The sequence below is a fragment of the Clarias gariepinus genome, chromosome 3 (assembly GCF_024256425.1).
Source record: "Clarias gariepinus isolate MV-2021 ecotype Netherlands chromosome 3, CGAR_prim_01v2, whole genome shotgun sequence".
Classification (NCBI taxonomy): domain Eukaryota; kingdom Metazoa; phylum Chordata; class Actinopteri; order Siluriformes; family Clariidae; genus Clarias; species Clarias gariepinus.
This window is the reverse complement of record NC_071102.1, coordinates 557,501-584,224: the sequence shown is the minus strand read 5'-3', so window position 1 is coordinate 584,224 and position 26,724 is coordinate 557,501. Positions and strand designations below refer to the sequence as shown.

At 39.1% G+C, this 26,724-nt stretch overlaps 2 protein-coding genes and 1 long non-coding RNA gene across 7 annotated transcripts in view; 2 read left to right on the top strand and 1 right to left on the bottom strand.

Moving 5' to 3' along the window:
- cdh5 (cadherin 5) overlaps window positions 1–16,780 on the top strand; it is a 124,428-nt gene extending 107,648 nt beyond the window's left edge. Inside the window, exons 1-12 of one of the 2 annotated variants that reach the window (XM_053491650.1) lie at window positions 2,752–2,962; window positions 6,259–6,462; window positions 6,609–6,888; window positions 8,508–8,624; window positions 8,845–9,009; window positions 9,170–9,351; window positions 9,540–9,784; window positions 11,523–11,659; window positions 11,814–11,926; window positions 12,678–12,780; window positions 12,964–13,206; window positions 13,693–16,780. In XM_053491650.1, coding sequence (XP_053347625.1) covers window positions 6,259–6,462; window positions 6,609–6,888; window positions 8,508–8,624; window positions 8,845–9,009; window positions 9,170–9,351; window positions 9,540–9,784; window positions 11,523–11,659; window positions 11,814–11,926; window positions 12,678–12,780; window positions 12,964–13,206; window positions 13,693–14,180 — 2,277 coding nt within the window. In that variant the 5' untranslated portion in view covers window positions 2,752–2,962 and the 3' untranslated portion in view covers window positions 14,181–16,780. Of the gene's footprint in view, window positions 1–2,751; window positions 2,963–6,258; window positions 6,463–6,608; window positions 6,889–8,507; window positions 8,625–8,844; window positions 9,010–9,169; window positions 9,352–9,539; window positions 9,785–11,522; window positions 11,660–11,813; window positions 11,927–12,677; window positions 12,781–12,963; window positions 13,207–13,692 lie in introns of those variants that run through there. The other variant, XM_053491651.1, reaches the window with a different exon arrangement.
- A 139-nt stretch (window positions 16,781–16,919) lies between these two features.
- On the bottom strand, window positions 16,920–17,522 carry LOC128518508 (uncharacterized). The gene is made up of 3 exons (XR_008357740.1): window positions 17,434–17,522; window positions 17,199–17,349; window positions 16,920–17,109 (listed from the first exon to the last, which is right to left on the bottom strand). It is a non-coding gene; the product is annotated as an uncharacterized LOC128518508 (long non-coding RNA).
- Window positions 17,523–19,710: 2,188 nt separating this feature from the next.
- bean1 (brain expressed, associated with NEDD4, 1) overlaps window positions 19,711–26,724 on the top strand; it is a 12,091-nt gene continuing 5,077 nt past the window's right edge. For 2 of the 4 annotated variants that reach the window (XR_008357839.1, XM_053492847.1), the window contains exons 1-3: window positions 20,015–20,139; window positions 25,073–25,241; window positions 26,160–26,307. Coding sequence is in view for 3 of the 4 variants with exons in the window: in XM_053492847.1 (XP_053348822.1) it covers window positions 25,100–25,241; window positions 26,160–26,307 (290 nt within the window). In the remaining variant the exon portion in view is untranslated. Of the gene's footprint in view, window positions 19,920–20,014; window positions 20,140–22,505; window positions 22,668–25,072; window positions 25,242–26,159; window positions 26,308–26,724 lie in introns of those variants that run through there. The other 2 variants (XM_053492848.1, XM_053492846.1) reach the window with 2 other exon arrangements.

Below are 26,724 nucleotides of genomic sequence, written 5' to 3'. Positions count from 1 at the left end.
TATCATGACTGGGATTTACCTTGGGAAATTCTCCTTCCTCTTTCTTCTTAGTTTTGTTACTGTAAAAGTGTGTGTGTGTGTGTGTGTGCGTGTGTGTGCATGCGTGTGCATGCGTGTGTGTGTTTTTTTTGCTCAATGTCCACTCAGCTTTTTCAATTATAAACCTGATTTTTTGCTTCCTATTGTGTAAAAGTTGAAAGTTTTTCACGGTCGTGGGAAAATCTACTTCTCGTGTGAGATGTCAGTCACATGGCTGAGAGATAACATGAACTGAAAAGATTTTAATTCTATAAATAATAACACATCACTACCCTTCCTTATCTGGAAGTTAAGTCATGTCAACTGAACTTCTTCTTAGTTTAGTAGAAACGTTTCACTACTCATCCCAGTCGCTTCTTCAGTCCAGTTCAGTCAGAAGTCCATCTGCAGGAATAAACATAACTACACGTAACTTCACCTGGATGGTGAGAATCTTCAGACACTACCACTGTTATCTACAGTCATTTTATATGTACATTATGAATGAAAAGAGTTAATAAATGAGGATGTGTCACACAGAGCGCTGCATCACACCGCCTGGAGACGTGACTCGAGTGTGTGTGTGAGTTGTTTAATAAGACATTAATAAAAACCTATTGAAGCTTTAATGGGGGGGTATTTGGAGTTCTGCGGGGTGGTGTGAGAGCTCCTTGTGTGTTTTAGTCATTTTCCTGATTCAGACTCACACATTGTTTATTCTTCATCTCGCCGTCATTAACTGCAGCTTCACTCATTTACTTTTGTCCTTTTTTGTCCCACTGAGAGAACGTATAGCGCTCCGCTAATCTCATCAGTGCAGCGCTAATCACACCGCGCCAGCCACAAAACTATTTCCACAACGTCAGCGTCCACTTCCTGTTCATCTACAGCTCACTTCCTGTGTCTGAACCTGCCGGGATGATGGAGAGCAAAAGGAGAGTCGAACGACTGTAAAAAGAGGGATGGGAGAGGATTCTGTAATACAATGACATATAACAATTATATATAATAATATACATATAATACAATAATAATAATAATCATAATAATAATACTCCAAAGCTTACAGATTTATTATCATCATGTAACATCATTGAATAAGTATTTTATAAATGATTTAAAGCTCAAATACAATAAAAAATAAGTTACTAATATTTTATGGTTTATAAACATTATAATTATATTTATAAACATATTCTAATTCTAATTATATTATATTATGTGTATATTGTTGTTGCTTGTATGTAGCACCTTGGTCCTGGAGGAACTTCTTTGTTTCACTTTGTACTGAACTGTATATGGATGGAATGACAATAAAAGCAGACTTGACTTGACTATTAATGGACACATTAGTAGTTTTATATTTATTAATACACTTTATTCATATAATTATTAAGAGTTATAAACAAAAAGGCTTTTTAATTATTTTAACATTTCTATAGTTTTTTTTATTTTGTTTTTTCATTTTATTCTATCTATCTATCCGTCTATCATTCTGTCTGGTCAGAGGTTCACGGGTCTGCAGCTGAAACGACACAGTTACAGAAACTCCCCTCTGTGTGTTGAGGAATCCAACAGCTCCCTTACTCTGTGTGTGTGTGTGTGTGTGTGTGTGTGTGTGTGTGTGTGTGTGTGTGTGTGTGTCAGCAGGATGTTGGAGGTTGAAGGCTATAAATGGGGATGTTGCTACTGTTTGAATTGTAGGAAGTGAATTGTAGCTCAACACTTACAACAAATGGATTTCATCCCTGAGACAGTCTGAGACACACAGAGTCACAATGAGAAACTCCAAGACACATTAGACACATTAAGACACTGTCTCAGAGTCTTAATGTGAGACAGTATAAAACACACTGAGACTCTCTGACAGCCTGAGACAAAGTGAGACGGTCAGACACACTGAAACACACTGAGACAGTCTGAGACAGTGAGACAGCCTAAAACATTCTGTGCCAGTCTGAGACGTACTGCGGCGCTGTGAGAAACACTGAGCTACTGTCAGACAGTATAGTGAGACATAGTGAGACACTCTGAGACACACTACCACATATTGAAACTGCCTGAGACACTCTGAGTCAGTCTACAACACCCTAAGACAGACAGTCTGAGACAGTCTGAGACACTTTGATACGCGCCAAGACATTTACATTTACGTTTAGGCATTCGGGTGACGATCTTATTCAGAGTGACTTTGTAGTTTGAAAAGTGTTTTGTAGTTTCCATCATTGGTCAGATCCTCACACTGGGTTACTAACCACCATCAGTCAAACACTGTCAGGAAGTGTTTTTGTTGTTTTGTTGTTGTTGTTGTTGTTTTGTTTTTGACACTTTCAGACGATCTGAGACATTCAAGTCACAGTCTTCTCTGCGTTGAGACACTCAGATCTGGAGGACAGTAAAACTCCTGAGAGACACGTCTGTATAAAACAGTACAACATCTCATTTGTAATTTTTTAGGAGGCAGAAACACATCAACATGAGCAGAAATAAAATGACAGAGGAGCAGCTGGACCTGATGGAGCCACTCCGGTCGGCCATGAAAACCTAATCCTGTCCAAAGAGAGCTGAAGACACACCCACATTTCCTTATATGGGGTCAACAACATTTTTATAGATCGTATTCCCAGATGTAAAACTTTTAAAGATGATGTATGACTAACACACTGATTTAAATGAACATTTGTATACACACACACACACACACACACACTGTGCGCACTCTATACACTCTCAGTTCAGCAGTTTTATCTGATTTCCTGGTGAACTTCCACCAAAACGGCAGCCACAATAACAGGAAGTGAGCTGGAGCAGCTGGAAGTCTCTGAGTTTTTGCTCACGATCTCACACACTCACACACACTCACACACTGTCGAACGACGACCCTAACATCAACGATTACACACTTTACTATCCCTGGAATTATACAGAAATCAACACACCTTTGGTAAGTAATGATTTACTCGCATTATGACCTTAACGAGTCGAGTGTTAATTAAAATAACCGCTTAATGAGATTTATATATTCTGTGATTTCTTCAAGTCAAACAACATAAAGTAAAAAGAATTTTGCCCTCGTATAATTACACACGTGAATGTTTCTATATCTGGGTATTTAATCAGTTTCACTCTAATGATTAGATTGTTAGATTAGACAATTATATGAATTAAATAATCTGTTTTAAATTGTGAAGTCTGAGATTTCATTCTCTATAATTAGACTAATTAGATACGACCTGTGTTATATATGTTTAATTTGTTTTTGAGTTAATACTCAGATGCAGGTTTTTTTATTTTTGGCTAAACTTTTTTTCTCACTGTACCTGCTCTAAAGTGATATTTAAATTAGATGTTTAAGTCCTAAAATTAAACTGATGTCACTTAATCACATGACCCACATCATATTAAAAGTGATGCAGGGGAAGTTTTGATTAGGGGCGGGGTTAGTGTTTAATTCATTTTAGTGAGTTTTGAATCTATTTTATTAATTCATATTCCACATCACACTGTTAGTTTTGTGAACATTTCAAAAGTTTGTTTAATTTTTTTGTTTTGTTTTATTTTCTGTAATTAACTCTAAGAGAAATCAGGACGAGTCAGGTTAAAGTTATTACCTGTTTTTATTTCCCGACTCGCAACATTCCGATGATTCTTTGTTCAGTCAAATGGTCACAGATTTCCTTTGGAGTTCTCTCAGACAGGAAGCTTACTCAGTTTTAATATTGTTTGTAGAACTTTCACGGGTTTTTAGCCCAGATTACAGGTTCTAGAGCTTCCCTTGAGGTTCTAGATTTGAGGTGTTTTCCTGGACCTTTGAGTCAGATGTATTTTTTATCAGTGAATGAAGTCATGGAGAAAGTGTTTGGATTAAGGTGTGGCTGAGAGAGGAGCAGGAAACGTTCCCCTGTTCCCACTTTCAAAGAACAAGCTGTCAGAAAACAGACAGAACCCGTACAGAACATATTTATTTAACCTGACAGTAACAAGTTTCTCTCTAGTGAAGCTCAGCTACAGACTGTGAAATAAAGCAGAACGTTCAGATCATCTACAGGAGCACAAAGAGAATTATCTATTAAAACACCTTCTGTTTGGCTTTACATAATGTGTACGTTCTACATAATCTGTCATGATTTCCACTTTCAGTTAATGCCTCAGGCTGTACACTCCAGTACACACCATGTAGAATTGTCCTGCAGGGTCGTCTTCTAACAGAAAGGTTCTTAATCAAACCTAAGAGCAACTAAACATTTAATGAACCTTAAAGAGTAATAATGTATCTTATGAATGATATACCTAATGAAAAAATAATCAATTAAGTAATTGATCAATTCATTAATTAATAATAATAATAATAATAATAATAAAGAGATGAGGCTTGTCTTTGAAGTTTTGTAAAAGAAACAGGACGTTAAAAGGATTTTAATTTTATACATTACAAATAAAGAATTGAACAGAGCAGCGCCTTTTGCTTCAGATCAGCACTGTGACGTTAGAAAGCCTACCAGACCACAGCTACAGGCCTTCTGCGGCTCTTGTGAAAAAAAATCTCCAAAACTATACATTTATTTACTATACATGTATTTATAAAAATCTGTCTATGTATTTTATAAAAGTTCCATATTTCATTATATTATTGTAATAATTATATGTAGTATAATTACAGTATATTGTAATAATAATTATGTAGCTGTATATGCCAGAGCTACAGTAGGTCATCAGTGACATATGAAGCTTTTGTAACTGTTGTGAATCGCGTATCATAAAATGGTTTGTTACTTAGATCCTGAGATTCTAAGACTTCTAATGGTATACTGTGGTATTATGTTGCTCAACAATTCGATGGTTAAAAATGATGTAAAATATACTGTAAGTGTACGTTATTAAAACAGGCCCATATTAGAGGCCGGGACAGTTAAGGGGTTTAACAGTGTGAAATGATTAATTGATTATGCAGTTTTTTTGTTTGTTTGTTTGTTTTTAGGAGACTTTTATAGAACAGTCCCAGAAGAGGACAGGGTTTAAAACAGAGAAGTTTACTCTTTACACTTTCGTGTAAATCAAATTCAAATTTTCAAATTCAAATTTTATTTGTCACATACAGAAGTCATACACAGTACGAAATGTAGTGAAATGCTTATACGACTGCCCGTGATTAAAGCCTATAATAAGAAATAAATATGAATAAAAGAAACAAGATAGAAAAATTAATTGGAAAAAAATTAAATTAAACTGGGAAAAATAGAACTAAAAATAAAAATAGAAATAGAAATATGCTGTACATGAAAAATAGAAATATACTGTACAAATTGAAATATACTGTACTGTACAAGAGCATTTAGGAAATTGAGAAAATTTGATATTTTGTAAGAAAGATGGTGTGCAAATATGCATAGAACAAAGTGACTTTGTGCAAAGGTTATTAAAGTGTCTATGTGCACTGGTCCAGAATGTAAACGTAACCATGTAATGTAGATATGAAGGTAGGTGTGCGTGGAATTGTGTTAGATGTGTTAGTAAGATACAAAGAGAGAGAATGAGAATAAAAGAGTGAGTAGGAAAAAAAGAATGAAGTCAGGGCTGTAAACTGGTGGGAATGTAAGATGTGTTTTTTGTTAAAATATTTTGTAGTGTAATCATCAGCTAACCCTGTCTTATCATAGAAGTGGATTAACACCAGCTCCAGTCTCCAGATCCTGCTGTTATTCAGAAATAATTCACTCTGATTTGAAAATCATCAAAGAGCTTTTTTTTTCAAGAACTTTTTTAAATGTCCTTTAATGTTTTGTTGGATCTTCTTAAGAAACCGTGAAAGGTCTTCCTCGATCACAATCGCCATTTTTTTAGAAACGATTCAAAGAAACTCTGATGAACCATTTCTACTATTTCTACTAAGAGAGTGTGGATTAACTGGGCAGTTGCACTGGACAAGCTTCAAATTATCACTTTCTCTTCAAAACTTTAGTAAAACTGCATGTTTATATATAATTTCTGTACAAGGCTGTGTTTTAAATGTATTTTCTAATTTATTCTATTATTATATACTATTAAGATAATATGCTATTTATTCACTAACTACAATTCTTTATCCCATAAAGTTTCCATCTGCCTCTTTGCTACAATGCAAAGCTACAGCACGTCTCATTTGATTAATATAAGACACTTATTGAACTTTTTATAATATAAGTGTACTGTATAATGTCAGTTCCAATTAGTTTTCTCGTATATCTCTGTGTTCTTCATCAGATGATGAGACGTTCTGTTGGGCAGCGAGCGGTCAGGACTTTTCTCTGCGCAGCGTTTCTGCACTTTCTTTTCATCGCAGCTGAACATGTGAAAGACGCTTCCCCGTCCTCAGTCCTGCACAGACAGAAGAGAAAATGGGAGTGGAAGGAATTTACTGTGCCCGAGGAATTACCACCTAAAAGTCTACCGTATTTAATCACCACGGTAGAAAAATTTATCCTCTCTGATAAAACGTCAAGCTGGAAAAAATATGTATTGCTGTTGCTTCACATGTTCAGGACATCAATCTGAAAATCCCTACACACATGTAAATCCGTTTATCCTGTTGTTTGTGTCTTTATCTCTTTCAGCTGAAGAACACTTTGTCTAATAAGACGACAGAGTTCACTCTAATTGGAGATGGAGCAGGCGACACCTTCCGCGTGAACAAGAATGGAGAAGTGCTCTTGTTGAAGAAGCTGGATCGGGAAAAAATCAGTAGCTACAGCCTCAAAGCACAGCTTATAAACTCTGAGACTAAAGCGATGCTTGAAGAAGATGATTTCATCATACAGGTCCAGGATATTAACGATAACACACCCGTGTTCGCAGAGACGTACAGTGGATCTGTTAATGAACGAGCAGGAAGAGGTACAGAACTCACAATCCTCATTAATGTGCTGATGATCACACTGTAATAACTGCTTAAAACTTCATCAGGGAGTTCAGTGCTACTGCAGTTTATACAGGAATATGATTTGATTTTCATCTAAGTAAAAACAATTCTGATCTTTCATATCCTTATTAAGAACAACCATAAAAAGCTCAGAATGCTAGTGGGGAAGGTGTGTGAATCCTTGAGTTAATGAGCTCAAAACATATATTTGGAGTCAGGTGTTACTTGGAGTATTCTTAAGAAAATGAGTTTGGAGGTGTGGACCAGAGCTGCTTTAACTGATAAAAACCACAAAGACTTTTTGAGTTTGCTCCACACAAGAAGAATATGCTTATGTGAGCCTCGCCAACAAGAGCTTATAGGATTTACGATCAAGGATCGTTGATTTTTAAAAAACTGTAAAAGGTCACAAAGTGATTTTAAATTCACCAGTCTACAGTTAGGCAAATGGAGACACATTGGGACTGCGACTACTCCACTGAAAAGTGGACGCAAGGTCAAATTACCCCAAAAAGCACAATAAAGCACATTGAAGACTAATAAATGAGGTAAAGAAACAACCCAGAGTGACAGCTACAGATTTGAAGGCATCATTGTAACTGGCTAACATCCATGTTCACAGTGGCACTCCACAGCGGTATTGGCTAAATGTTTTAACGAAACTAAGATCTACGCAGCACGACTGTACCTCTGACAGAAAAAAGGACACTCTGTTTTATCATGAAAACATCATCCTAACCGTACAGTATGGCGGAGGAAACATCATGATCTGGACCTGCTTTTCTGCATCAGGCCGTTTACAGTTATAGAGGGAAAGATGAATTTTCAAGCGTATCAAAAATTTCTTCAGGATAATGTGAGAATGTTTGTACATCAGCTTAAACTCTGTAGAAGACAGAGACGTCCAAAGAATAGGACAAAAGCAGTTAAATCTAAAGCAGTTCTGCCAGGACGAACAGACTAAAATTCTTCTGAACAATGTGCAGGTCTGATCCACAGCTACAGGAAGCACCTGGTTGAGGTTATTGGTGCCAAGCGGGTGGGGTCAACCACTTATTAATCTCAAGGGTTCACTTACCTTTTTTACTACCATTTTGAATGTTCAATTCTATTAATTTTTTCTGTATAGCACTTTTAGCAATTGTCATTGTCACAAAGTTGTTTACACAATCCAAAAAATTTTGGGAAATGTGTGAAAAATATGAATCAAAATTATCAAATTGTCCCTGATGAGCAAGCTGCGCGCGATGGTGGCAATGAAAAACTCCCTGAGAGGACAATGTCACCACAGCAAATCATCTGCCCCCATCTAACCCTATCGTCCTCTTTCACTGCATCCATAACTTTCCTCTTTGGTCCTCCTCTAGACCTCCTGCCTTTCAGTTCCAACCTCAGCATAGATAAAATATTACAGTGAGTGTGTTAATATAAACCTGCATTACTGTCAGAGCTGCTGTTATAGATAATTAATCAACATCTTTTGACCAATCAGAAACTAGAATTCAGCAGTGCTGTGGTGTAATGAAAGGTGTAAAGTGTAAACAGATGTTGGCAGTGAAATGATCATAATAAAAGTGTGTAATGTTGATGTCAGGAACCCCAGTGCTGAAGGTGCTCGCGACTGATAAGGACGACCCAAACACTCCCAACGGCATGGTCACATACAAACTGTTAAATGGAACCAACTTCTTCAGCATTAACCCTGACACAGGTGAGATTATATTGACGCGCTTCACATCATGACCAGCTCGCTCCCTTTTCTCGAAAGCTGGCAACTCGGCCCCATGAGAAACTGACACTAAAATTAGGGATATCTCGTCCTTATCCCCTGATGTGCCCAGTGGACACTTACCCTTATCTTTATATTATGGTAGACAAAGTGCTAACTTAAAAATAATGTGTGTGTGTGTGTGTGTGTGTGTGTTCTCCAGGTGAAATTCAAACTGCAGTTGACACACTGGACCGTGAGACTCAGAGTGTGTATAAGTTGCTGGTGCAGGCGTCAGACACACCCGGATTTCAGGGACTATCAGCGACCACTGTAGTCACCATCAATATTAATGACATTAATGACAACCACGCCTCGTTCTCAAAACGTACGTAAACCATAAGATGTATCTCCTGTTTACATCTTACAATCATTCATTGTTACTTTGTTCATTTTCTTCATTCACTTTGTTCATTTTTACACACGTGTCCACTCTGCTGGACAAAATAATTTTACCTTCAATATTCAATAGTCTATTTTTTCCACAGGAAGCTACCACTTTGATGTGAATGAGGACAGGCCAAGAGGTTTCAATATCGGAGCTCTACAGATTAATGACCACGATGAGAAACAGAATAAAAACCCCACATTTACTTTAGACGATACTCATAAAGATATCTTTGGTCTGGAGCTGAATGAGAATAATGATGGAGTTCTCATACTGAAGAAGGTAGTGTTCCCTTCATCATGTCCTCTACACTCTAGTCCATTTTAACAAACATTATATTCTTTAGTAGAAAACAGGCATTTATAATCTAAGTGTCTAATTTTGTATTGGTTTTATTATTTCAGAAACAGGGCGTGTCTCAAATCACACTCAGCTGCCTCTCTGTCTTATGTGTGTCTTTACTCTAACAGGAACTCGACTATGAGACAAAGGCGGAGTACACGTTTACTGTAACACTGGAAGAGAATGTTGTCCAGCCTATGGACAATAGGAACCCCTGGACCACTGCACAGATCATCGTCTACGTTAAAGATGTAGACGAGCCGCCAGTCTTCAGCCAGGCAGAATACACCTTTAGTGTTAAAGAAGGGCCGGGAAATTTAATCGTGGGATCAGTTTCAGCCAGGGACATGGACAAAACCAGCCACAGGATACGGTACTGTACATGCTTCTTCAAAATACATTAATTATAATAACATCTTATTGAAATATGTTAAATAAAAAAGTACAGTGGAACCTCGGATTACGAGCACAATTCGTTCCGGAAGCGGGCTTGTATTTCGATACACTCGTAAATCAAAGCAAATTTTCCCATAAGAAATAATGGAAATTAAAATTATTTGTTCCACAGCCCAAAAAAATAAATACATAAAAATAATTAACACAAAATATAAAGTAAAAATAAAACAAATTAACCTGCATGTTACCTTAAAAAAAGTACAAATAAATCCCGACCAATAAGTGTTTCCATTTATGCGCACAGGCGCTGTGTGTGTGTTTTTCTCTCTCCTGCGCTGCTAAGTGTGTGTTATGTGTGTGCGCGAGCGTAATTTGACACCTTGCCGGTTGTGTGTGAGTGAAGCACCCCCTCTCTGTTTCACAAACACACACACATACACATTAAAGGAGTGAGAGAGAGAGAGAGTGTGTGAACCGGCAAATTACGTGCGCACACACATAACACACACACTTAAACACTGACACTGAAGCTTATGAGCGCAAAATAAGTAAAAGAAAATATGTCAGCGGAGCTCAAAAACGGACTAACCAACACCGAAAAGAGCAATTCAATGCAAAACTACTGAAAATTTCATCCATATTTCTTCAAAATCAGCGGGAAGGAGCTGCGAGAGCAAGCACGGGTAACGTTACTCAGGAGTTTGCTAGCAGTGTCATCACGGACATTACTGCTTCTAACGTGGGCACGGGCGCGGCTGTGGTGAATGATACGACAGACATATATATTACCTTTATTGAATGTTACACGTCATGGATCTTTGTTGTATATTGCAGATAGAAAAAATCGTCATGTGCTCCCTTGCATTTTAACAAGTTAATGTAATTGCTGTTTTATTGTTGGTGTTTCTTTTATTCTTTTTTTTTTGTAAAAAGTTCTTAATAAATAAATACGAAATAATTACATACTATTAAATTCCACAGTACTAATTCACGATTTTGAATGAAAAGGTGAATCCCCCATCTAATTATGTGGTTTGCGCTACGCCACTGTTTAAAAGTTTCAACATATTTTCAACAAAGCTGCCATTTCAAAAAATGCCTGAATCAAGAAAAGAAAACAACTAGTGATGTTAAGAAAACCACTTGTTATTGAGACTCATCTGATTCAAAAAGTCCTCAGTTTGTTAGGGATCATAAAGACTGGACTTTGGAGTGATGGAGAAAGGTCATGTGACCTGATGAGTCCAGACTGAGCCTATTCCAGAGTGATGGGCGTGTCAGGGTGAGAAGGGAAGGACATGAAGCGATGCTCCCATCATGCATAGTGTCCACTGTACAAGCCTCTGGAGACAGTGTTATGATCTGGGGTTGATCAGTTACTCAGGTCTAGACTCAGTAACGTTATGGGGCAATAAAATGAAGTCAGCTGACCACCTGAATGTACTGAATATTTTGACAAATAAACTGGACGACACATTGTTCTCAGTAATCAAATGTAAGACAGTCGAACAAAAAACTAGAATGTGTTAATTTTTTTAGCCCTGGCATATAAATATGTGTGTGTGTGTGCGTGTGTGTGTGTGTGTGTGTGTGTTTATACAGTATACAGTATAAATGGGAGGACCATAAACCTGACTGAGACGCAGCTGTTCTGTTTGGTGGAATTAGAGCGAGTTCAGTGATGTGGGTTTAATCTGAAGCTCTTTGTGTTTTAGGTACAGCATACAGGATCCAACCAGTCCAGTGACGGTTAACAGTGAGACTGGACAGCTCCTGTTGAAGACTGCACTGGATCGAGAACAACAACAGAAATACATGTTCTATGTTACAGCACAGGAAGAGTCTACCACCGGTAAAGGAAAAAAATTACTTATATAAAGAATAAGGAAGTGTGTTTTCAGTTTTCTATTTTTTCTTCAGGATATAAAGAAGAACTAGAAAAATGAAAACTGTCTCTCTGTCTTTCAAAAACCTTACATTTAAAAATCACTTATTTTTTTCTCCAGCTCAGAAATCTAATGTGAAAGTCACATTAAACGTCCTGGACATCAATGACAACGACCCAGAGCTGGCCAGTGAGAGTGAAGTGTACATCTGTGAGAACGATAAAAGTGGAACGGTGAGAAGCGAAATTATTTACTCCTAGATTTTACAGAAACTTTTACTTATTACTGACGACTTGTGCTCTCTGGTGTTAGAGTTCTTACATTCTTCCCTTTATAAAGGATAATATGAAAAAAAGAATCAATAAATGTCCTTGTTTTTAAGTTCTAATTTTATGAAGTTCTCTTTCTATTGTGTAATCCCTTTTTAAATTCATTAATAAAAATGTAATGATCAGGAGAATGTATAGTACATGCTCTATTATATAATATGATATTTAATACTGAAAGTATTCAGTGCTATACTATCCTTTACTAAGTAATGATTAAACTAAGACTCTCAAACAACATTGATTATAATGAATAATCTAGACACTCATTTAATGCGGGAAGAATAAATATTATTTAAAAAATAATTATGAAGGACAGCTATAGGCTTTTGAAACACATTTTTGCAATAATACATATATGATTTTCCCTTTAATGTTTAAAACCTAATTGTTTATTTTTGTTTGGTCTGCAGGTGAATAAGTAATATAATGTCTTTTAAAAAATGTTCACATGCATTAATTTATTCAGGCATCAATTAGTTAGTTAGTTAATTAGTTAATTATTAAACAACTAGGACTTGTTGAATAATAATAATAATTCTACTACTACTTCTACTACTACTACTACTAATAATAATAATAATAATAATAATAAATAATAATAATAATAATAATAATAATAATAATAATAATAATAATAATTCCCTCCTCCCTGCAGGTTATTGGTGTTATTGGTGCCACAGACTTGGATGAGAATCCCGGGCTGTTTCGCTTTACTCTCATAGGAAAGAGTTCAAACTTCTCCCTGCATGACAATCTGAGTGAGTCTTGTTTATTTGTCTCCTGAAAATACTGCGAAATGTTTAGCGTTACATCATTGTGTTTAACTCACTTGTTCATCACTATAGAGAATAAATAAGTGAATCATCGAAGCATCAATAAATACATTTTTATATATATATTTTATATATATATATATATTTGTGTGTGTGTGTGTAAAACAGATAACACAGCCAGCATCATCCTGACTCATGGAGGTTTCAATAGTAAGAGCTCTGAGCAGATCGTTCTGGAAATCGAGATTACAGACGGAGGAACTCCACCGAGGAAAAGCATCAGACCTCTTCCCCTGAGAGTGTGTGTGTGTGAGAGCGATAGACGAACCAGCTACTGCATGGCCTACAGCAAGTCCGGCATCACTGTGAGCGCTCTCATCGCCATCCTGCTGTGCATCATCACCATCCTCGGTAATAATCATCATCATCATCATCATCATCATCATTTCAGACCTAACAGGGAACCCATCCTCATTTGGGTCGTAACAGATAGGAGGGATTAAAGGTTAAGGGTGAGAGTTAAAGGGTTTAGGGATAAAAGTTTAGAGGCTAAGTGTTGGCTTTAGGGGCCGTAGTGTCACAGTCCCCATGTACATTTACACCTCAGAGGACTAACTACTATAAACCCAGACTGAGAATCTTACAGTTGTATCATTCAAGTTTAAGCTCAAAGCACTTATTTAATTCAGATAGACACACTGGTTGTTTCATGCACACCTAACCCTAGGTGTCAAAATCTGCCTTATGGTCCGACTGCGAATAGCAGAGAATAATATTTATTAACAGTAATACTATTTAAACCCTTTTTATATGATCTTTGTTATACTGATTGCAAAAATACTGAACTTACCTGCCTGTGTATGTGTGTGTGTGTGTGTGTGTGTGTGTGTGTGTTAGTGATCGTGATTCTCTTCGTGCTGCGTAAACGCTACCAAAAGGAGGCGCTAGTCTCTCTGGGAAAGTCTGGCAGTGAGATTCACGAGCAGCTTGTGGCATATGATGAGGAAGGTGGAGGTGAAATGGATACAAACATATACGACGTCTCCATCCTGACCTCAGCTCGCGCAGACTCCCGGGTCGGTCCTGATCCGCTTGTTCCTCCCATGTACGCTGTGGTGAATAAGCCTTCAGCCTGTAAAGGGGACATGGCCGTGATGATCGACGTGAAAAAGGACGAGGCTGATCATGACAGGGACGGGATTCCCTACGACACACTGCACATTTACGGCTACGAGGGGTCCGAATCCGTGGCCGGGTCGCTGAGCTCACTCGAGTCATCCTCTTCCTTCGGGTCTGACGATGATTACAACTTTCTGAGTGACTGGGGACCGCGCTTCAGGACTCTCGCTCAAATTTACGGCTCTGACGTGGACACTTCGTACTGATCCCGGATCCTGAAGACCGACAGCCACTTGATAAGAAGTTAAAAGATTGATGATTGATTTATTTTACAGTTTTTACACTTTTACAGCTACAACACCATCCAGTGTTGTTACTCATTATTATTATTTTTATTATTATTATTATTATTGTACTTTTTTAATTCTGTATTTCCATCTTTATAACGGCACGTTTGGTGTGTTTGACTTGATTACTTGATGTTATGCTATTTTTATTCTTAATGTGAGTATGTAGAATTTTAGAGCTCCTAATTGGATGCTGATCCCGGAGCAGGAAAACCCTAAATAGTAAACCCTGAGCCGAATAAACGAACACTTCATCCATCTGTATAAAGGAGTGATCACAGTCCGGTGGAGGGGACACTGTAATTCAGAGTTCTGGAGCAGTTCAGCTCTGATCTGGCAGGGCAGTTCTGGATTAGTTGCGAGTGGTTCTGGTGTGGATTCTGATCAGTTCTGGAGCAGTGCTAGGGATCTTTAAAAACATCGACTGTCCATGTTGTTTATTGTCTTAGTTATTAAATCAGGTGTTCAGCACCTCTTTACACATATGTACTGTATATTCTCGATAACTTATTACTGAAAAAATTCAAATAAGCATCAACTCCGATCTTCTGACCAATCAGAGTCCAGGATTCTGTCTTATATTACAGTATTAAAGTCTTTTACATCAGGAGAAGAGTATCGCTTTAACATTTTATACATGTAATATTGTTTAATATTACTACATTTTATATGTACAAAACACACACACACACTCACTCACACACACACACACACAGAGTGGCGTCTGCTCTGTAACAGTAATATTAGCTGCAGGAAACGGTCGCGGTGAAACACAGGAAACTCCATAACGAGCCGCTGACAGAATTACAGAGCAATCGGAGTTTATTTGACAGAAATCATCAACACATGGACTGGTGTGTGTGTGTGTGTGTGTGTGTGTGTGTGTGTGTGTGTGTCAAAAATCTCAAAGGTCCAATACAATACAGCAATGAGGAAATGTACAGCAGCTCATACACACACACACACACACACACACACACACGATAGAGAGAAGCCAATGACTTTAACCTTACAGCCGGAGTTTCTACTGAAATAATTTAAATGAAAGTTTAATTCCAGTTTTACATCTAAATAATTCCACTGAGGAACGCTCGCTGGAGCACAGAAAGAAAAATGTTTTTTAATTGTCACATTAGTAGTATAAGTTTCGTTTTGTTGTTGTTGTTGTTGTTGTTGTTTTATGAACCTTTATAAACTGGTAATAAACAGTTTCCTTTTCATTACTTTAAAAAGCAACACAATTGTACAGACTGGGTGTCATTATTTAATGGCAGATAAAAATTCAGTTTCCGTACAAAAGTAAAAATATTATTGTTCAAACCTGATATTTTTTATTCATCACTTCACTGTGATTCTATTTGTTTGTGTTCTGAGGTGAGACCGACGCGGTACAGGTTAGCTCTAACGTTAGCTCTAATGCTAGCGCTAACGTTAGCCCTGACTCTGTCGCCTCCTCCTGACGGGGTGGAGGGCGGCGTGCGCAGGGTCCTAATGCCCGCCTCATCACCTGAACGACCTGAGACCGAGTGTGAGCAGGTGCACGCTCTGATTTCCCATAATTCCACATGCGCTCACATACACACGTTCCTCCACCTGCCAAACACACAGACACGCCCCCTGCATCTCCTCAAGCATCTTCAGGTCCAGACTCTCTTTTTTCTTTGTTTGTTTATTTATGTTTGTCATTTTGGTTTTCTGATTTTAGTTTTTAAAATATTATTAAAATCAGGGAGGTCGTGAACCGACAGACAGAAATCTGGTCCAGAAGGAACATCACTAAATGTGGAGATCACTAAAACGCTCACGTGTTTTGTTTTCTTTGACACACACTTTGAGGCTTGAGATATCTTTATTGATTGTTGCTTATTGCCTGTTTGTGTTCTGTGTAAGTGTACAGTGTGATCGCTCACACCGTGTGAGTTAACACACCACACACACTCAGTAAACTTTCTCACTGATCAGTGTCACCATGAATCTGCTTTAAATAATAATTCATGTCAAGAAACTGAAGATAAAAATTGACCCAAAGTCAAAATATCTGTATAAACACAATATGGTTTATTTCTATAATTATTCCACCTGATTATTCAGCAAAACCTTAACGTCTGAGTTTAACCTTCAGTCTCTCTCTCTGACTGGGAGATACTGAACCCTTTAAAGTGGAGAATTTATTTTTACTTCTCGTTATTCTCTGAACCTTCACCTTCACCTCGTCTTCTTCATCGAGACAATAAACGGATGCCTTCTCCTTGGCATGCTCCGCCCACTAAATCAGCAACTTCCTGTCAAGAAAGCTCACTTCCTGTTCTCTTATCTGTTAAGTAAAATTGCACATGGGAGCGTTTTCCTGTTTTTCATTCCAAATGGAGGAAAAAAAAAACTTCCCGAGGAGATCAGGCTGCAGATATGTTCACCCGCTGCCGCTCTTCAGGTTGTGTTTCATTAAAACGTGAAATTGTGGGATTATTATTCTGCTTAGATTCACTGTATCAGCAAAAATCAATAAATGATAATAAGTGTTTCTTCAATACGTGGTGATTTTATATATTTTATATGATGATGTCATCACACACAGAGACTTACACACACCATTATTAATTTTCTTTTGTTTAAAATTCTTTCACAGATGTGTCCTTCCTTATTCATGTAAAACATGACACACACACACACACACACACACACATTCACTACTGACGGATATTCTGACGTGTTTCTCTCGATCACCTGCACTCGTGTCTCCACTCTGACATCATTCAGGAGACGTGCGGTTCCTGTGGTTTGTCCCGTTAATGATGAAGCGCTGAGTGTTCTGTGCAGGTCGCTGTGACCGAGTGGCTCTGAATTTATTCTAAATAAAGAGGGAGGGAACGCTTTGTTATCAACGGAACCTTTAAAGAACCTTTAAAGAAATTTAAATTTCAGAGTTAGCACACTTACCCAGTTAATACACACACACACACACAGACACACAGGGGTTCTTTTGATAGTTCCTGGTCCTAAGCCTCCTATAAAGCTGGACTCTGAGCCCTGACTGATGGTGAGACGACTCGTGTAGACGTGTCTGAAATCTCCTGAGTGACTCCATCACCTGAAGAGAACATTAACACACTCACTTCGAAACGTCTTTCAGAAGAAGTTAATAAAAAGCTATTTGGATTTGTTTCATACGCACGTTCTTAGCACAAAGGGTTCCTTGAGGGTTCGTCTGATCATTGAGGGGGTTTAGCTTCCAAACAAAAGATCCTTCTTGGAATGGTTCCATGGAACCTTCTTGGAATGGTTCCATGGGTTCTCCATGGGTTTCGAGTGCAGTAATGAAGCCATGTGGTTTTTCTCGTCAGAAAAACCCTGGGTTCTGTTCAGACTCATTATTTACACAAAGACAATGGAACAGAGACCTGAGCTGGAACTCCTGAGGGGAAACTCAGGCAGGGCTCCAACTTAAACCTAGAGGCACTTTTTAAACACACACACACACACACACACACACACACACACACACACAAACAATGTGGAGTAAAAAAAACAATAGAAAGCATCGCACATTCTAAAACAAAACTTCCTGACGCGGCTCCCTCTACAGGAGCGGAAGTGTAGTGTGTGTTTGCAGCGTTCACACACTCGCCTGTTTTTATGAGTTTATTCTCACTGTTGTTTTTCTCTCCTGCTTTGTTTTGTGAATCTTTCAGCTTCATGATCGTCTTGTCGAGGCGTCGTGAGGTTCAGAAAGAAAATCCACATTTTTAACATCTTTACAGCCGTGTGACCGAGTGCTCTCACTCATCCTGATAAACTCTTCCATGAAGTCTACATGTCTCGCTCCAAAGAGTTTAATTCATTTCAAATCATTTTTAAATTTCACCTTTAAATGACACAAACACACACACACACAAACACACACATACACAAACACAAACACACACACACACACAAACACACACATACACAAACACAAACACACACACACACACAAACACACACACACACACAAACACACACACACAAACACAAACACACACAAGGGTTTGAAATTTTATACAGATTTTATTCTCCGTAGAAGCAGCGAGTGAGGAGCGAGGAAGAACAGCGCAAACATCAGGACCAAAACATAAAGAATCTATTATATAAAGAACTTCACACGTCCCACACCTTCCCCTGAAGCGTCCTCATGGGTTCTAAGAATGTTCACTTTTCTACCATGTTTATTTTTAAAACATCAAAAGAAACTGGATAAATTAGACAAGGAAACGGTGATAACGATGCTAAAGACTCAGCCTCTTCCTGAGTGAACTCACACACACACACACACGCACACACACACACACACACTGATCTGATCAAGTACACTTTAATCTACACACTGATTCCTCCTGAAAAATCTCTGGAAAATCCCCCAAATGTGCGCACACACACACACACACACACACTTTTTAAGTGGCTCCTTTATTTAAGTAAATTTAGCTGCTAAATAATTATTAAATTTATAAAATAAATGATATAACTGTCTACACTGACTACAGGGTTTAAACTCCAGTGTGTGTGTGTGTGTGTGTGTGTGTGTGCGCGCACATGGTGTTTGCATGTTTCTCTCCATGCTTGTTGGGTTTCCTCTGCATGCTCCGGTTTCCTCCCACAGTTTGAAAGCACGCATTGTGTAGGCTGATGTGTGTTTACAGACTTCCTGTAGAGTGTGTTTGTGCCCCACCTTGTGCCCTAAAGACTCAGGGACAGCCTCCAGGCCTCCACAACTCTACTCAACTCTGTGTGTGTCTGTGTGTGTGTGTGTGTGTGTGTGTGTGTGTGTGTGTGTGTGTGTGTGTCCACCCTGTGCCCTGGATGAACTGAAGTAAATGATGTACAATAAACAGTAAAGGATGTGTGTATGCACTATATGAACATGACCACAGGGGGGCAGTAATAACACCACCTGTTAATTTCAGTGGTGTTTAAACACCCAAGGACACTTTACAAGAAAGAGTGTTTCTGCATCTGCATGTTTCTTAATTTAAATTCTACCTAAAGCTTAAAATTCTCACTCATTTTATACAAACATACTGTAGAAAAGGGGCGGAGCCTAAAAAGCTTATCTAACTGGTGATTACTGATTAATCTTTAAACCATCTCAGTTTAATAAGAGTCAAATGATTAGTGTGCATTACTTTCAGATTTTATGAATTTGTGATGAAAATATATTTTATTTAATAATGTCTGTTGGTTACAATGTCATGTTTAAAAGGATTTTTTACATTTTACTTATTATTATTATTATTATTATTATTAGTGCTAGCAGACTCCCTTTCCAGAACAACATAACAAGCTCAAATTGCATTAGGATCCTCACAGGAGGATGAGAGAGAGAGAGAGAGAGAGAGAGAGAGAGAGAGAGCTGGGTGGAGCTGTTTTTCCCTCCTCAGTCTCTCAGGCTGAATAAACCCTCACAGGTCTTCTCTCAGGATGAACAGATGAGCAGAAAAGAGAGAGAGAGAAAGAGAGGAAGAGAGGATTAGTATTTGTTTTTCGCTCCTGAAGCCTGTAAGAAGGAGAGAAAGGAAGTGAAGACCAGCGTCTCTCCTCGGGATACGAGCTGGGGCTTCTCTTACAAACATGATGGAGTGACTACACACACACACACACACACACACACACACACAGAACCAGGTAAGTAGACTACAGCACCACAGAAACTGGTGCTAAAGGTTCCGTGTCTGGGTCAGAACCTCGAGTTATTAACGATCAGGAACGTTTCTGTTAATCTGAAATAAAGTTCATTTGTGCTGCAGATCCGAACCAAAAAAAACAAAATGCAGTGGAGCTCAACATGTTTCAGTTCCTCAGAGATGGAGGAGAAGCAGGAAGCTGATGAAACTCACCTGTTCAGGTAAAGAGTCGCGTAAATCTTCATATTCTCATCACGTACACGTTTAACTGTTAACAGCTCACGTTCTTATTTGCAATTTTATATATTATCTTTTAGTAACATGCTTTTTTTTACATGAGACAAAACTGTCGTCATGAAATCCTTTGTGTGTGTGTGTGTGTGTGTGTGTTATTGTGAAGCTTCGAATCTTTAAATATTGGCCAAATTTGCTTTATTTCTGCTCTCTGCTAAATAAAACTAGCTCATTATATTAAGTTTCATAAACATTTGAACATAAAACCTGAGACTGAACTCGACTATAAAACTCTACACTTTCTTTAGACAAAAACAAAGAACTAAGCACTTGAACTTAAGAAATTAAATGTTTAGTGCTAATTAAAGACAGCATCAAATCTAGTAATTACTTTAATACAGTATAGCACAATTCAGCGGAGTGGTAGCGAGTGGTAGGGAGTGGTAGCGAGTGGTAGGGAGTGGTAGGGAGTGGTAGCGAGTGGTAGCGAGTGGCAGGGAGTGGCAGGGAGTGGTAGCGAGTGGTAGGGAGTGGTAGGGAGTGGTAGGGAGTGGTAGCGAGTGGTAGCGAGTGGTAGGGAGTGGTAGCGAGTGGTAGCGAGTGGCAGGGAGTGGCAGGGAGTGGCAGGGAGTGGTAGCGAGTGGTAGGGAGTGGCAGGGAGTGGCAGGGAGTGGTAGCGAGTGGTAGGGAGTGGTAGGGAGTGGTAGCGAGTGGTAGGGAGTGGTAGGGAGTGGTAGCGAGTGGTAGGGAGTGGTAGAGAGTGGTAGGGAGTGGAAGCGAGTGGTAGCGAGTGGTAGGGAGTGGTAGCGAGTGGTAGGGAGTGGTAGGGAGTGGTAGGGAGTGGTAGAGAGTGGTAGGGAGTGGTAGAGAGTGGTAGGGAGTGGAAGCGAATGGTAGCGAGTGGTAGCGAGTGGTAGAGAGTGGTATGGAGTGGTAGAGAGTGGTAGGGCGTGGTAGGGAGTGGTAGGGAGTGGTAGGGAGTGGTAGCGAGTGGTAGGGAGTGGTAGGGAGTGGTAGGGAGTGGAAGCGAGTGGTAGCGAGTGGTAGGGAGTGGTAGGGAGTGGTAGGGAGTGGAAGCGAGTGGTAGGGAGTGGTATGGAGTGGTAGAGAGTGGTAGGGCGTGGTAGGGAGTGGTAGGGAGTGGTAGGGAGTGGTAGAGATGTCTCAATCAGGTTCTATTCAACACATTTGTCAATTATATTGTATTTAATGACTACTAATAAAGTTTGCTCTACCAAAATGTTAAACAGTATAATAAAAGATTAAAATGTTCTTTAGACGTAGTCGACATTCACGCACGTACAGTACATCTGCACACATCTCTTCATCTTTGTATCACCACCAGAGCACCAATGAACTTTGTAAAGAAATGTCTTTGTAATGTCTCTGTTCACGTTTTATTAGAGTTTGTTTACAACAATATAAAATGAAAGTATGCTTTTAGTTTTTCAGTTTTGGAGAAGCAGTAGGAAATTTAAATTGTGAGCCGTAACTGATGAAGCTGAAGAACATGCACACACACATACACACACACACTATATACTTTAGGGCCAGGGTGCTCAGGGTGGCTGTGGGTCTGAGTACTGGGAGTTGGGAACGCGCACACGTTAACCACACATGTACACACACACACTAAGACATGTCCCTGAGTGAGACATTTTAGTGAGTGAGACACATTAATCAGCAAGACATGAAAGTGTGATTCATCCCTGAATGACACACCTCAGTGGGACACGTCAGTGAGACACGTCACTGAGTAAGAAGCCTCCCTGAATGTGGCATGTCAGTAAGTGAGACATGTAAGTGAGACACATCTCTGAGCGAAACTCATACCTAATTGAGAAATGTCAGTAAAACACATCCCTGAATAAGACATGTCCATGAGTGAGACACGTCCCTGTGTGAGACACGTCACCGTGGTATTAACCACAACGTTAAAGTGTTGTGTTCTGTTAGATGTTGGACTCTCACTCTGCAGGCTGTCTGAGCCAGGAGAAGACGGTTGTGAGGAGGGACAGGAGTGTAAGGACACTGGTCTCTGCAGTGTGCAGCAGTGGTATTAAGAGTTATGTTGACAGATGGACAGAATGGAGGGAGTTACTGGAATCAATCTGAGAGCAAATGAAAGCATGAATAAATGATAAGATCTTTAGATGTGTGCATGACAAGATGCATTTCAGTTAAGTTTATTATTCTTATTAGGTTAAAGCTTTCTCATATCATTCGAGCACATACTGATGATACAAACAGGAACTGAGAGGAACAGGAACCTTAGTGGTCCTCTAGTCATTTATTTCTCTGCATGTGAAGCTGTAGTAAAAAATAAAACAGATGCGTCTGTTCAACATTTCAGTCTCAGTGAACATTAGTGAAGACAGCGGGGCGGCGCAGTCAGTGTCCCTGATGTCTCACGGAGTTCCTGCTCCGATCCTGAGCTCAGGTTTCTGTGTGAGTTCTCTGGTTCTCGCTGCCCGCGTTCCCCGGATCGACCCGGACACCTGACCGGAATAAAGCGGTAATGAGTGGCTGTAAATAAGAGTCGCTTCAGTGTGTGTGTGTGTGTGTGTGTGTGTGTGTGTGTGTTTAATCTCCGTAATCAGATCTTTTGTTAAAGGACATAATGTCCCTCTGGCCAGGTTCCTGACCTTTCAGTGATCTGTGTGAAGAAAAGGACTAAACATGTTGCTCTAATAAGCTGATCATTAAGGAGAGATCAATCAGTTCTATTAATCAGTGATCAGTTTTAATGTTTTTAGGCTCCTAAAGGTGGAAAGATTATTTTTTAAATATATTTTTGTTATATAAAATAATTATTTCTTGATTTTCAATATCTTTTTTTAAATTAAGTGGGTTCTCTTACAGTGATGTCCGTTATTTAAAAGATTAGAGGAAATATGAGTAGACTAGAGAGCGCTGTTTCAGAGGCCTGGACAGGGAACAGAACACACAGCACTGCGGCAGAGTGTGTGTCAAAAACTAAGGGAACATAATGCCGTGCATTTGTCTTTTAACAATGTAGTAATAAACTCTTATAGTCTATAAACCTGTGTTATAAGACGGCCGAGTCACCGGCGCCATGGAAGGTCACGTCTTACATATCGATTTATAAGTTTGGAATTATTTGCCATAAAAACTTTAAATGCAGTCATAGACGGGAAAAATCACGACTCTTAGCTTCACAGTTTATCAGTAAACTGTATATTTAAAAAAAATAAATCATAAACTTACATTAAGTTTCGTATTTTAATTTATTGACAATTTTGTGTTAAAGGTGAAGTTTATCAACATTTAAATAAGATTACTGGACCAATCACATGTCTTCATGTATTCAGTCCCTCCACCAATCAGACGTCAGCTACAGATCTAACTCACAGCTCTAATGTCGCTTGCTAATGGTTACAGATGAAAGCGGTTATCTGAACTAGCTGATTTTTCCCCAAGTCCATGCACAAGCTCACATCAGCACCTCACACATTTTAAAGAGATTCATTTAAAATATTCACTCGCTCAATTAATAATTCATCAGCATCACACCTGAAATGTCAGAGAAGGAAAGAAGGAAGTGGAGGAATAATAAGGTTAAAAGCAGCTCTTTCTTCAATATAGAAAAGATGAATGATGGTTTGTGTTCGTCCAAGCTTATAAAGTTTTCCTCTTTAAAAAAAAAAAAGTTTTATTTTAGCCTGAGTATAAATAGACAGTACAATTTCATCCCCTGTGCATTTCACAAAAACAGGTAAAACCTCCCTGAATCACCGCACAGTCGTCTCGAAATCCCTGAAAGTCTGGGAAAAAACAGCATCCTGACTTTAATCCTGTTTCACTCCAGTAAATTGGGTCGTGCTCGTGCCAAAGTCTCCATCTTCCTCCTGGCTCTTCTCACTAATCTGAGTTAAATGAAACAGAGACCAGGCGCTCTAAACAGATCCATAACGCTGTAAGAGGAACGCGCTGGAGCCAGAACCACCAAATATCACTCCGTCTGCCGTGTAACCATCTCGTCTCGATCACGTTACACACCGAGTGCATTCAAAAACTTTCTACGGCTGTACCCGAGACGTTTCTGTGGGTGAGAGCAGACACGGCGGGCGGTGCGTCTCCCCACTCAGCGTCCACGCCTCAGCAGGAGGAGCAGCGCTAATCTGTAGAACGCTGATGAGGAACCTTACATCAGACCTACAGCTATTCTACATAACATCTGTAACACCTGGACAGTTAGCATGATTATGTTAAAGGAGACCTATTGTGAAAAAACTAAACATTACTTTTTAGTCAGGTTTAGACGTCCTGTGTGTGTGTGTGTGTGTGTGTGTGTGTGTGTGTGTGTGTGTACAAACAAAAACTGAAAATTGAAACAAGCCAATTAAACGCCCCCTCCCCCTCCCTCACCAAAGTGACCTCATATAAGAAGAGCCCCTCCCCCAGTTTGCTTGCCTCTGATGTTCTCTGGAGGGCGTGGCTCAGCAGGAGCTCATTTACATAAACAATGAAACGGCACAGTTATGAGAACAAAAAAGGATTATCTGGTTTATTTAAGCTGGGCCATTAACACACGCACACACACGCACACACACACACGCGCACACACACACACACACACAGACATATTGTGGGAGCTCTGGGGTTGTGTTTGTCTTTTATAGTAATGAAACAAATATTAATTAATAACCAAAAATACAAACAAATACAGTTGTATTAGTAACTTTAGTGTTGGATTTCTCAAACCTTACAAAAATAAAAACTAATTAAAGATAACTGTGTGCGTGTGTGTGTGTGTGTGTGTGTGTGTGTGTGTGTGTGTGTTCATACACATTCAAATTCCATACAAACTTAAATAATTATTTTGCTTGTGTAAAGCCGGTCGGGACAATGACAGTTGTTAAAAGCGTACAAATAAAATTGAATTGAATTGAATTGTAGTGATCTTGGGGTGAAGCATCTCTACACATGATTGTTGCCGTGACGATGTGTGTGTTCGTGTCTCCGCTGGTGGTCGCTGGCATCGTCATTGGCCTCGTGCTCTTCCTCTCCCTCCTCATCATCATCATCGGCAGCATGAGGAAAAAAAAACAATCACACCTCAGTGACAGTGAGTGACACCAAACACACAAATACACACACACTTTATCACACACACTGGTTCTAGAGCAACATTACAGGCGCCAGAATAATAATTCCTGAAACTATGCTCTGGTAGTTTACAGGTCCTGGGAAGAACCTTTGGTTCTTTCTTAAAAAGGTTCCTCTTATGTCAATGCAGATAAAGGCCCTGGGTTCATGAAAAGGTTCTTGCATGAAGATAAACAAGCATCCCTGAATTCCAGAGAAGGTTCCTGTGGTTATTGCAGCTTCAGTCCTGAGTTTCTGAAAGGGTTCCTGGAGAGAATCAGCTCATTTACACTCAGAGTGTCTAAAGTTTTTGTTTCATTTTTATAAAGTTCCTGAAAATGCTTCTGGAACAGTTCTTTAGAATTTAGACAGAGCTAAATTTCCTAAATCTTACTACATGCTACATTTTTCTAGTGTCTTCTAGTGACGATGTTCTTGCAGTTAAAGCATGGTTCCTGAAAAGGTTCCTGAAAAGGTTAGCGTTTTGTTTTCTGGGCATATGAAGAGGTTTGTTGATTGTTAAACACACTGAAAGCTTCTTCTGGTGTAAATGTCCTGTTAGGTGTTGAAGGGGTTCATCCTTTCTGATCTGATTCCAAACTGAATGAATGAAAAAATGAATGTTTTTATTTATTTCAATATTTAGGGAGAACAGAATCCACAGCACTGATAAAATCGGTGTAAAGACCTCCTGGTCAATGATGGAGTGAAGCAGACGTTTGTGATGTTCATGATTATGTTGCTGAGAAGAAGAAAAAGAATTTGTGGATTAGTTTTACCTTAGATAGTCTTTAGACTGAAGAGTTCTACTGGACCTGGCAACCCTGTTCTCTTCTTAGTTCTTTCAGAAATAAAATGTTTCTTAACTTGTAATTTTATTTCGTATTTTTCCAAGCAGCCGCAGACGGATTTTCGTTCGGAGGATCAACAGGTGACTTGAGGTCGGAGTGTGTGGATGAACTCCCTCCTGTATTTGACTTTGACTCGTACACGGAGACGATCCCAGTCCCACACATCAGCACCGTTTACCCAGACGCACCACCTCAGTGAGTGACCTCTGACCTCTGACCTTTCTGTGTGTTTTCCTAATCGAATCCCTAACACTCCTGTGCTGTGTGAATCTGTTTTTAATCTCTCTCTCTCTCTCTCTCTCTCTCTCTCTCGGAAATAGTTATGAGTGAAATAATAAGTAAAGATAAAGTCTAGTGTAACTGGTATTTCTTACATCGCTGCAGTTTTTGTCCCAAACCGCAGGTGAGTTCATTCAGGTTTATATTAATGCACTCGTTCTAACGCATTACAGTTTCTATAGTGACAGCTCGTGGACAGGGACGTGCACAGCACACACTCCACAAACACTAAAGGTGTAGGAGCTGTTTGTGTAAGACCAGAGGAAGGAGTCTCCAGTGTCAGCGCTGTGTAACAGGCAGGGGTGTCGCTGGAACTGTACATATTTAGACATC